Below are 12,549 nucleotides of genomic sequence, written 5' to 3'. Positions count from 1 at the left end.
GTGACAAGGACTCCTTGTGACCACTGTAGGCAGTATGTTGGGGTCCTCTGGGTGGTGCAGAGCACACAGGGCAGCCTGTCAGACATGCTGTCCGTACCCTCTTCTATGGCTGCAGCACTGAAGGCCTATGAAGGGCTGCAGGTGTGAATGTGGTCCTCGCCTGTGTGGCCAGTCCCTTTTCAAGGAAAGGGCTCCCAGATTAGAAAGCAAGTAAGCCTCATTTGTTTTCATTCATCCATCCACTCTCCCATTCATCTATCCACCCATCCATCCAGAGGTCTGCTGGGGAGGCAGTGCCTCATTTTCCCGCACTGTATGATGGAGAGGACAACAGGGTTGTAGGAGTCCCCAATGTGACTGCCTAGCACAGTGCTGGCAAAAGGAAACAGGAACACCTAATGTGGCTGCTGCACGGCCACAAGGGTGAGGTATTGCCTGGCCCTGGTGACTCAAAGCTGCCTGGAGTCCTGAGGTTTCCATGTCAGGGCGCCCTTAGTCCCTCCGTGTGGCAGACCCCATGCATCTCATGAAGGGGCACTATCAGGCCCTCCCTGCTCGAATGCACGACACACTCAATCCTTCAGTTGTGGGTGGACTTGGCCCAGGCCAGCCAGCCCTTCCTTCATCTTTTGCCTGCACTCATGTCCACACATGAACTATGTGGCCTCCTAGAACATGCTGCTGCCCTTGGACCCCTACCCTGTGCACACCGGGCCCTCTCTCCACTCCACCCGTGACCCACCATCCCTTCGCCACCAGGCCCACCAGTAGACCCAAAGGTGCCTCTCCTATAAAGGCCTTACTGAAACTACCCACATCAAGGACAACACAGAATCCTCCCCCAAACAGTAGGACGAAGTACAAACTTCTGAGGGCATATGCCAAGGCCCAGAGTGCACTGTCATTTATGACACACCCTTTTCTTAGGAGCCTTTTGGGAGGAAAGACTGGTATTTTGCAAGCATGTACCTGAGCACACACTCTGGGAGCCCAATGCCTAGGCACTTACTCTGCAAGCACAGTGCCCAGGGTGTTCCCTCTGTGAGGTCACTACCTGAGCACCCACGCTGCAAGCACATTGCCCAGGGTGCTCACTCTGTGAGCCCAGTACCTGAGTACTCATGCTGCGAGCGTGCTGCCCAGGGTGTTTGCTCTGTGAGCTCAGTACCTGAGTACCCATGCTGCAAGCACAGTGCCCAGGGTGCTCACTCTGTGAGCTCAGTGCCTAGGTATGCACTCTAGAGGACAATACCTGGGCACTTACTCTGCAACCACAGCACCTAAGATACTCACTGATTACTGGGTTGAGTCCATCTCTACTGATCTTTGCCTTCGCTGTGGCATCTGTGAAGCAGGAGTCATGATGCTATGCCACAGGGCAGTTATGAAAATCAGGGGAGCACAGTCCCCAGCACACGCTAGGCAAATGCAAACTGTTACTGCATCTGAGCACCTCACTTTCTGTCTCACAGCAAGGTCTCCCATTATTCCCTACCAGAGAAGATGGCAAATGTCCCACCCTGCTGCCTGCCTCAAAGACAAGGTCTTTTTTTTTTAAGGGTCAGAGAAACAGCAATGCTGTCGGTACCATGGGGACACAGGCCCACTGCTGCATGCTAAGGAACCTGGCACGGGGTTAGCCACCACTTCCCACAAGCTTTCTTCCTCCTGGACACACATCATTCTGTGCTTTGCTGTTTGTTTTGGGGTGTGGGTATGTGAGCACACACACATGCGCACACATGTGGAAGTCCAAAGCCAACTTCAGGTTTCGGTCCTCGCCTTCCACCTTGTTTGATGTGGTGTCTCTCCTTGTTCGCTGGCCCATAAGCTTCCTGAGGACTCTCCAGTCTCTTCTCCCTTCTCACCATGGATGTGCCCAGATTATCAAAGCTCACACTACAGAGTCCAGCTGTATATAGGTTCTTGGAAGCAGAACTCAGATCCTCATGCTTATGTAGCAAGCACTTTATTCACTGAGCCATCTCCCAGCCCATTTCATTTCATTGTATTGTGTTTTGTTCTGTTGTTTTGCTTGAGACAGGGTCTCTATCTTTAGCCCAAATGGGCCTCAAACTTATGATTCTCAGACTCCCAAGTGCTAGGATTACAGGTGTGTTCCAGCACACCTGATTGCCAGACACAGATATGAAATGCATGTCCCAGCTTCACCTATACTAAGCTGAGTGCTAGCCGAGATGGAAGGACCAGGCCTAAGGTCCTTCAGCTCTTCTGTCCCACCACTGCCACAGAGGAGAAAGCCTGGTGCAAAGGAACCCAGGTACCTACAATATCAAATGGAACAGACTACTACAGCACTTGAGACTCCAAAGACTCCTGCAGGACTGTGATAAGCAAGACAGACAACACCAGGTAAAGACAGAAGGCATGGAGGTGAGCTGTTTGTAAGCAGCGAGCCCACCCTGGCGGACCTAGCACCTCTGCATGCACCCGGCTCCATCTCCCAACCTGTCCTCACATTAATAAGTGCATTTTTCAGAACACAAAAGAAGGATCAGGGAAGCCAGACCTCCTATTTTCAGGAATGCTTCGCCTCTAGAGAACTTGGGACAGACCCAGGACACCCAAGAAAGCCAACCCAAGTCCAGGTGTCTGTTCCCTACACATAACCTCTCCTAGCAGGACCCAGCCAGCTCAACCCCAGGGAGCTCCTGCTTCCCAGGCTCACTCCTACAGGCCAGGCCCGCCCACCTGGGGACTGAGGTGGCCAGCTCACCTGCCTGACTCCATGGCCCTCCCCCAGCCTAATTCTCACTGCTGATAGCAGCCTGGAAACAGAAACAAAGGCCACGCTGCAGGCAGAGATGGGGGTGACCCAACACCATGGCTGAGTCATCCCAAAGGGTCTTGCGACCATACACTTCCCATCAGCCCATCCCCACTGGCTTTGCTACAGGTAAATCAAACGAGTCTGGAATCCCTGGAAGCTAGTGAATCAAGGGAGCTGGGTTTCAAATGTTCTGCTAGTTGGGTAACCTAAGAGCCTCTTAAAGAACTCCTACAAAGCTGTTCTTTGCTCTTTATTAGGAAAAAAAGAAGAAACACACGGCAGAAGCACTAAGGGAAACTTCTAGGGCAAGTAAGTGCCTATATTCCTAGTATCTAGAACATTCTAGCATGCAGACTGGCTTTTGTTTTGGTTTGGTTTGGTTTGGTTTTGAGACAGTTTTGGTATGTAGCCCAAGATAACGGTGGCAATCCTCCTGCCTCAGGCTTGTAAGCACTGGGGTCACAGGCACGCACCACCAAAACCAGGCCACTGGATTTTTTTTTTTTTTTTTTTAAATAGAAGACAGCTCCTGAAGAACAGGGGAAAGCAGCTGCAGAGCATGTAGTAGATGCTGGCCTAGTGAGCCAGTGACTGCCAAACCCCTGTCTAGCCCTGAGGCCTTTGCACTTGCCCTTCCCTCTACCTGGAATGTTCTCCCCCAGATAGTGATGTCTCATCTTCCCAGACCACTCTGAAGGAAGCAGCAGGCTCTCACAGTCTCCTATCGGCATTCTTTTCTCCACTCTGCCTGTCATCAGGTAGTGTATTTGCCTGCCTCATTGTTTACTGTCTTCCAAGGGCCCAGGACAGTGGTATTTATCTGTTGAATGAATGCATGAGTAGATGGCAGGCCTTGCCTCCCTTAACCCTGACATCAAGGCTAAAAGGAAGTCCCTATAATCCTTCCTTTACAGATAAGGGGCCATCTGGGAAGTTGCAAAAGCAGGCTTCCAGCTCACCTGTCTCTAAACACACACACACACAGATACACCCCATCCTACCTCACCCCATGGAATGGCTTCACACGTGGTGGAGGTAAGGAGGTGAATTCTGAAGGTGGGTACTAACTTCAACCTCAGAAGTCTTCCCTCTGTAATCCTCCTTGCCTAGGTAACAACAGGAGCCTCCCTCACATACACACACAGGCAAACCCAACTCAGTGCTTTCAGGCCTCTGCTGGGAAGGAGGCAACCTTTGTAAAATGTGCACAGTCCCCCTGCACTGGCTGCGGAACACATTGGGAGAGAAATTCACACACACAGACACACATACACCTTCTCGACCAGGGGGGCTTCCATCCAGGGGAAAGCAGGAAGTATGAGCACTCTCTCAGGTAGAGTAGCTCAGACCCTTGTTCTCAGGTTGGAGATAGGTGTCATTATCAGAGCCCCAATTCATCTGTGTTCATTCAACTCCAAGTAGGGCTGACCCCAGACTATGGGGGCAGGGGTGGGTGTGGGGGGAGGGGAGCTCCCTGGGTTGCCAGACTGAAGCATGCTTTCCCCTCCTAAGGAAGCAAGTAGACAGTCCAACTGTCAAAACAGAAACAAAGCCACTAATAGGGCTGGAGAGATGGCTTAGACGTAAAGGTGCTTGCCCACAAAGCCAAAGCACCCAGGTTCAATTCCCCAAAACCGACATAAGCCAGATGCACAAGGTGGCACATGCATCTGGACTTCATTTGCAACAGCTGGAAGTCCTGGCACGCCCATTCTCTCTTTTCTGCCCCTCTCGCTCTCTCTCTCTCTAATAAATAAATAAAAATAAAGTGTTTTTTTAAAGCCACTAATAAAGACAAAAAGGGTCTTATCTGAAATATCAAACAACTGGAACTAACCTAAATGTCCAGGAGCACAGGACTGATCTACCCATATTATTACAGTGTGCCTCAATATGAGGAAACTATGCAACAGTTAAAAAGGAAAAGGATAGTCACATATATGTGGACCTTAACTGATCTCCAAACACAGCACCCAAGGAGCAGTAACAGCATCGAGCCGTGTATGCATGCCCACAATGGAGATACATGTGTATCCATGTCTGCAAGGATACCCACAAAATGGGCAGCAGTGTTTCTCGTAAAGGATACCCACAAAGGGATAAAATAGGAGCTTCAGCGGGGCATGGTGGCGCACGCCTTTAACCCCAGCACTCAGGAGGCAGAGGTAAGAGGACTGCCATGAGTTCGAGGCCACCCTGAGACTCCATAGTGAATTCCAGGTCAGCCTGGACTAGAGTGAGACCCTACCTCAAAAAAAAAAAAATAGGAGCTTCAACTTCATTATGTTGAGGGGGGTGCAGTATATGTGGTATGTGTACATGTGTGTGCAGATGCTCATGGTCTCTGTGAGCACACAGGCACAGGCTGAAGAAGACTAGTGGGCATCCTGCTCAACTGTTCTTCTGCATTATTTCCTTGAGACAGTCTGTCTTTCAACCCAGAGCTGCTGCTTTTGCTCAGACTGGCTGACCAAGGAGCCCAGTTATTACCCTCTCTCTGCCCCCCTCATTGCTGAAGTTAGAAGTGTGTGTGGCCACACCTAGCCCTTTGACATGGGCTCGGGGGATTGAACTCAGGCCCTCATGTTTGCACAGTAAGCGCTCTCACCTACAGAGCTATCTCCTCAACCCCTTTATCATACAATTGAATTCAAGTATAGAAAGAAATTCGGGCTGGGGAAGACAGCTTAGCAACTAAGGCACTGGCCTAAGAAGCCTAAGGACCCAGGTTTGATTCTTCAGTACCCACGTAAGCCAGGTGCACACGGTGGTGCATGTGTGTGGAGTTCGTTTGCTGTGGCTTCAGGCCCTGGTGCACCAATGTCCATTCTCGTTCTCTCTTTCTCTCTCTCTCTCTCCTTCCTAGCCTCTCTATCTCAAATAATTTTTTTTGTTTTGTTTTTGATTTTTCTCACTTTAGCTCAAGCTGACCTCGAATTCACTCTGTAGTCTCAGGGTGGCCTCGAACACATGGTGATCCTCCTACCCCTGCCTCCTGAGTGCTGGGATCAAAGGCGTGCGCCACCACATCTGGCTAGCATAAAATATTTTATTAAAAAAGAAAAAAAAAAATCTGAGGCAAGCACAACAGACTGGCTGTTGTTGTTTTGTTTTTGTTTTTTAATGCAAGAGGGCAGGAAGAAGAAAGAATTGGCACGCCAGGGCCTCCAAGCCACTGCAACCAAGCCCCATGTGCGGGTGTCCCCTTCTGCGCATGTGTGAACTGACGTGCTTCATCATTTGTGTGTCTGGCTTATGTGGGACTTAGGGAGCCAAACATGGGTCCTTAGGCTTTGCAGGCAAGCGCTTTAACCACCAAGCTATCTCTCAAACCCTCCTCCCCCTTTTTTTGAAGAAAATTCTTGAGCTAGGCATGGAGCATTTGTCTTTAACCCCAGCACTTGGAAGGCTGAGACAGGAGGCTCACCATGAGTTTGAGGCCAGCCTGGGCTAGACTACATTCCAGGTTACCTTGGGCTCTAGAGTTAGACCCTGCCTCTAAACAAAACAAAACAATCTTTATGTTTGTTAAGTACCACTTGAAGGATTTCCCTTAAACTACCTTCAATAATCTCATGGCCACAAATACATTGCCAATACCCAGCTTTCCTAGGAACTCTGCATATCTCAGGGAACTGGCCCAGAGACCACCCCTGGTTAAACAGCAAGGACCCTCCAGGTACATGGAACCTCCTAAGGCTGTCTTAGGAAAATAAGAAAAATAAGAATTAGCATATTGTCACTGTCATATACCCTCTGTGCACTGACTATACTGGAAGGCGCTTATCTGAATTATCACTGTCCTATTACAAATGAGGTGATATTGCTACCCTACACACAGAAAACTCAAGGTCCATCAAGTGAAATCAATGTGCCCAAAGTCACACAACCAGGAAGCTGTTAACCTCAGAATTCAGCCCAGGAACCATGTGACAACAAACCCCAAGTTTGTTCTGCCCCAAAGCCAGGCTGCACTGCTTAATCACATTTAATCTTTTAATCAAAGACATAACTGGTCCATCTCAAGTAGCTATTCCAATGAAACACCAAGCCACTTCCCTTGGGGGGACTGGAAGGGGATGTGGCCAGAGATGAGGTGGCCTGGGACACTCTGAGATGATTCAGCTCCAGGACTCCCCCTGAACTGATTCAGCACCCTCCCCTTTGGTCAGGGGCAACACCAAGAAGTAGGTGGGGCCACGCACGAGTCACCTGGGGTCAAGGCCTGCAGCTGACAGGCACCTGGGCTGCCAGACTGACACAGCGAGCCATGTACCACCTGAACAGACACCCAGTGGCCAGAAAGAACATCCTTTCTCTGGACATGATGGCGGTCTGCAGAAAATGTGGGTGTGCTCTCTCTCTCCCCTGAGGCTCCCCTTCCCCTCCACAAGCACACCACTTATCTAGGAAGCATCCAATGCACTCCAAAATCCTGCGATGTTAAAAGTATTCACTAAATGTCAGAAGAAACAACAAATCCTCAAAGGTAGGAAGGACACGCACACAGAGGGGAAATGTATGTAACAATAATGAACAATTAACACGGTATGTGCATGTGCTAAGAAATGAGGATGGGAGCGCTGAAGGGTGGGAGTTGTAATTATCAAGGAGAATCCCCCGACCCTCCCACCCTGTCCCACCCACCCCACTCCCTGTCCCCTTACCACCACCACCACCCCCGCATCTGGAGGTGAAGCTCAGCTGGGAACATGGCACACAGTAGGTCTCCAAAGCATTAGCTAAACAAAGTACAAGTTCAGAGGAGAATGCTCCCAGGAGGAAATACCAGACCAAAGAAACAGGCAGGAACGAAGGTAGTTTTTCCCTCCCATCCCTGACCAGATACCCAGTGACATTTCAATAGTGAAAATGCAAAAGGTGGCTCTGGGGGAGCAGAATACCACTGTCCCCGCACCCCAATCCCTGCTCAATAAATGAAGAAAGAAAGGACTTTGTGGATTAAACCCACCACTGGGAAACAGCGTGTGCCTAGTTTTTTTAAACAGTAACATGAAATGAAAGGTAAGCAGCTCGCTGTATTTCTTTGGCGCAGAGGAAACAAAGGCTACAAACAAAGCCCGGGACAAACATGTCTAGCAGGTGATCAAATTTAACCAGGCGATGAGAATGGCAAAATGGATTCTGGTCTTGCCCTATAGGGACGGATGGCCAAGAGATTCCAACTCACACCACAGTGGGCAGAGAGCCACCAAGAGGAAGGCCCAGGGAAGGGAAGTCTAGATGAAAAAGAGGAATAAAGCACTGGCACCTTGGCCGAATCCAAACCACGTGTGGGCAGGAGGGCCCTTCCTGGAGCCGTCTGTCCCCTGTCCCCACTACATCCCCTCCCACAGCAGCTGGGGAGCTTCCTCCTTTGTTTACAAGCCTTCCGGATCCAAAGTCTGCTAACACAGGGCACATAAAACCTGGCCAGCTATCACAAGCCATGTCAGGCATAATGTTGGCTGTGCAAGGATTTAATCAGTAACTGGCCCAAGAGACAGGCACAGGGCAAGCTCCGACCTGTCACCACAGAGGGTAAAGTTTACAGTCAGGTCAGGGGAGGGGTGTCGGGTCCCAACACAACAGACAGCTTCTTGGGTCTTTCCCCCCAGAAAACCAAGAGAAGTCCTGACTAAGGGCCAGAGCCTCCTGCCAGGAGGGACCCGGTGCCCCCAAAACCTTGCACTCAAGCCTGACACGGCGGGGGTCCCAGAAGCCGGGTCTTTATGGTCAGGATTCAGTTAGGTGAAGCAACGAAGGCAGACTGCGGATGGTTTGGGCAAAGGAGTGTATTTGGTTTGTTTACTGGTTTGAATTCACATCAATCACTCTGGGTCCAGTTCCTGAAGCCCACACAATTAACTGGATAATCACCAGATGGGTCTACACTGGGTTTCAAATACAAATGATGTACATTTTGTAGAAGAATATGGCCCTCTATGAGACAAACCTGCTACATGGGCAGCTCCAGGCTGGGTCAGGGGATACAGCAAAGCCCATTGCACTCAAATTCACCTTTGTTTCATTTAGGCTAAACATTTCTCAATAGAGTATTTGGACCGCACTATAAAATGCAGACAGATTACATAATGCCCAGGCATTTGGGAACCCCCCCCCCCCAGGGCTCCTCTGCTTCCCAGAGAGCCTGGACACCAACCAGGCACATCACCCTGGGACAAGATCCCTAGTGGAAATCTAGCCCTACCTCCACCCTAGAGACCATGGCTCCTAGTCCTGGTGGCCACACCTCCACACTCACTGAGGACTGGGAAGCCAACCCACAGCCCCTGAAGCCCTCCCTCTATACCTCCCACAAAGCAAGGGTTAAACTGAATGAATTCCCCCCATACCAGGTGAAGACAGGCAGGGAATGGGATTATGCTAGCCCACGGGACACTCCCTCCTAGATCCTTTTACCACATTTCCTAGTGCCAGATGGAGGCTCCGCCAAGACCAAACTTGTTCCTCAGATAACCCTGAGCCAACCACCAGAATCAAGTGCTCCTTGTCTTGCCAGGATGGGCAAGGGGGCTTCTGACTGTTTAAGGATTCCAAGTCCACTTCCTTTGGGCTCTCTCTCCAATGAAGATCTTGAGCATCCAAGATAAGTTTGGGGGAGGGGGCTCCAGCCTCCAAGACTAACCTCCCCCAAACCAGTATGATCAGCTACAGAGCCATGCTCCCAGGTCTCCCAGGACGACCAGGAAATGGCCTGTCCTTCCTACAGGTCACTGTTCTTCAAAACCATTCTCTTTCAATAACAACTCCCCTTCATTTTGAGGGGTGGCAAAATTAAAAAAAAAAAATTCAAGTAAGACCCTCCAACTCTGCCATATAAAAATATGAAGCCAGATTTAGGGACTCTTGAACCTGAAAATCCCCCATGATGGTCAACCAAATAGAAAGGCTGATTCCTATGGGTCCAGGTGGGTTTAAGAACATGTACTAGGATGGTAGAGAACTGGACCACCTCAAGGCTGCCAGAAAGGTGTCTGCAGATACTGCACCACAGTGCCCTCAGCCTAGAAAAAATAGGTGTTTCAAGCATGTCAGATCCAAAATTCAGAATAAAAGTCCTCATGTGCTTCAAAGCTCTGGGAGAGGAAAGGGCAACGGGGAACAGATTTGAGGGGTAGGGTCCAGAGAGCAGGATGTTTAGGCTAACTTTCTCCCACTCCCCATTCCTTGGAGCATGTGTCACGACTTGTAACACACCACCAATGGAACACAGGTGCCGAGGGAATGTGTACACATGCTACACATTTGTGACATGCATGTAAATGACACCGTTTCCTGGCTGGGTTTTCTTGGCACAGGTGTGGGCAGGCGTTGGATTCTGCCCTCTCCCACTGTGCTTAGTAAACAGTATTGAAGCTGCCCCGGAATCAGGGGGGTGTTCTGAACAAGAGGGGGGGTCCTCTGTCCTACAAAGATGGAACCCCCCACCACAACGCTCAGGCCCAGCCAGAGCCTGTATTTGAAACTGTCCTTGTTTCAAAACACAAAGCATCCTGTTCAGGCCCTAACCGCCACCCCCACTCTCTCCTCCTGGACCCCAGCACAGCTGTCTGTCCTCAGGAGGAAGAAGGCCACCATTTGCAGATTCCATTTCAGAATGAGACCAGTGGATTCTCCTCTCCATCTCATCCAGCTGCCCTGGCCCTGACCATATAGTGAAAAACAATAACAATAACAAAATAGGACCCGCAGCCACAAAACATGCTTACACACGCTCTACACACAATGCAAGAGCTGGCTGGACAGGCCAGCTTCTTCCACGGAGAACTCGACCGCCCTGGGCGTGAATCGAACCGTTCCAGGACCCCCAACCCCTTCCCCCCTCCAATCTGACAACGTGCGAAGGAGATTTTCGGAAAGAACCCAGTTTTGTCTGCCAGCCCGGGAAGGGGATAAAGAAAAAAAAAAAAAGAAGAAAGGACGGGTAAGGCTCAGAAAGGAAGGGTTCGAGAAATTCTTTGGCACTGGAGGGTCTTGAGGTTTTCCTAAGAAGTGTGTGTTGGGGGGTGCTTCCCCCCACCTCCGGTACCACAAATCCCAATGGGCCACCGGTTACCAGAACGGGAATCACACCTACCCTCAGGGCCCAGCCCCGGAGTCTAACCGAGGGTCGCAACTATGAAAACGCAGGCTCTGAAGCCCAAGTCCCCAAGCACCCAGCCGGGGTGGGCTAAGTCTCCAGAACCCGAAGGGGGCTTCCCCGAGTAACCCGGCGGGTCTCCTGGGGAGGTTTCAGCCCAGCCTGGCGCACGGGGCTGGGAACAGGGGGGGCGTCCTGCTCGTTACCCCCTCCACTACAGGCAGGCCCCGGGCCCCGGCGTCGGGCAAAGCCGGCGGAGGTGCCTCGGCCCCGGGGTTAAGGACGGCGCGGGGAGAAGCCCGCCGCCGAGCAGAGCGACTCACCGTGGCGGACGCCAGGCTGTTATCGGCCAGCGTTAGGTGGTGGGGCTCCCAGCGCCTCAGGAATTTCGAGGTGAGGATCTTGCTGAGAAAGGTCCGAGGGTGCCGGATGACACAGACCTGAATGTCGCCCTCCTGCAGCAGTTTGTACCTCATCCCGTTGCACAGCAGCAGGGCCCGGCGGCACGGCACGGCGCCCATCATCTTCGTGCCCTCGGGGGCCGCCGACACGTCGCCCCCCAGCAGCGGCTTGGTCTCCTCGATCTGCCGGGGGTCGCCTCCGCCGCCCGAGCTGCTGGTCACATCCATGGCCGCTCCGGGACGGGCGTCCGTGCGCGCGCGATCGCGGGGAGCGGTGGGGATGGTGGTGGTGGTGGTGGTGGTGGTGGTGGTGGAGGTGGGGGGGGTTGCTGTCCTACGGCCGGGGCGGCGGGGACCCCCCGCTGCGGGCCCGCACCCCCCCACCCCCCGGGAAGGTGGGGGGGCGTGGGGTTGGGGGACGCCCGCGGGGAGGGGCGCGGCCGCGGGGGTGGCCGGGCCGGGCCGGGCCGGGCGCGGGCGCTTCCTGGGGTTGCTTCCTCCTAGCTCGTCGGGTCCGGGTGCATGCTGCTGGCGCGGATGGGCTGCTCGGCTCGGCCGGCGGGCGGGGACCGCGGGCGGCGGGCGAGGGGGACCGCGGGCGCCCGGGGCGGGGGCGGCGCCAGGGGGCGCGGGCGTGTCTCGGCCCCGCGCCGCCGCGCTGAGCGATGCGTGTGTCCGCGTCCGTCCGCGAGTGTGCAGCGGGCGGGGGCAGCGGCCGGCTGCCGGGGAGATTGCGGGAGGCTCGGCCTCGCGATTGGTCCCCGCGGGGTCATGTGCCCGCCCTCTGACGTCAATGGCGGCAACGGCGGCGGCGGCGGCCGCGGCGGCTTCGGCCTCTGGCGGGCGGAGTCGGGCGGCCCGGGCCGGGCGGGGACCTGGAGGAGGCGGGCGCGGCCCGACGGGATGGGCGGCCCTTGGGGAAGGGGGCTGGGGCTGGGGCGGGCGAGCCCCGGCAGGCCCCGAGCTCCGCCCGGAATGTGGGCAGTGGGCCGGGGACGTCACGCCAGCCGCGCACCCGCCTGTGCCCAGGCCGGTGTGGGGAACCGGCGGAAGCCCGCGCCCCTCGCCACTCCGTCGGGGAAATGCAGTCTGCACGTCCCGTGGCCGAGGTGCGCCCAGGTGCCACCTTCTCCTCCCCCAGCCAAGCTTGGCCCTGACGGGAGGCAGGGAGGCTGGACCGCTGCGGCCGCGGCACACTCCCTCCCTCACCCCCACCCCAGGCTGCCTAGGTGGGGGCAGAGTTAACTTGTAAA

The 12,549-nt window shown here is 53.6% G+C and overlaps 1 protein-coding gene across 1 annotated transcript in view; it reads right to left on the bottom strand.

The window, feature by feature from the left end:
• The window catches only part of LOC101595443 (c-Maf inducing protein), a 231,415-nt gene extending 219,876 nt beyond the window's left edge, over positions 1-11,539 (bottom strand). The window contains exon 1 of the mRNA XM_004659587.3: positions 11,219-11,539. Coding sequence (XP_004659644.1) covers positions 11,219-11,524 — 306 coding nt within the window. The 5' untranslated portion in view covers positions 11,525-11,539. The remainder of the gene's footprint in view (positions 1-11,218) is intronic.
• Between the last annotated feature and the right edge of the window lie 1,010 nt (positions 11,540-12,549).

This window comes from Jaculus jaculus, chromosome 1, assembly GCF_020740685.1.
Source record: "Jaculus jaculus isolate mJacJac1 chromosome 1, mJacJac1.mat.Y.cur, whole genome shotgun sequence".
Taxonomy (NCBI): Eukaryota; Metazoa; Chordata; class Mammalia; order Rodentia; family Dipodidae; genus Jaculus; species Jaculus jaculus.
Note: the sequence above shows the minus strand (reverse complement) of the source record. Positions and strands in the feature narration are given on the sequence as shown.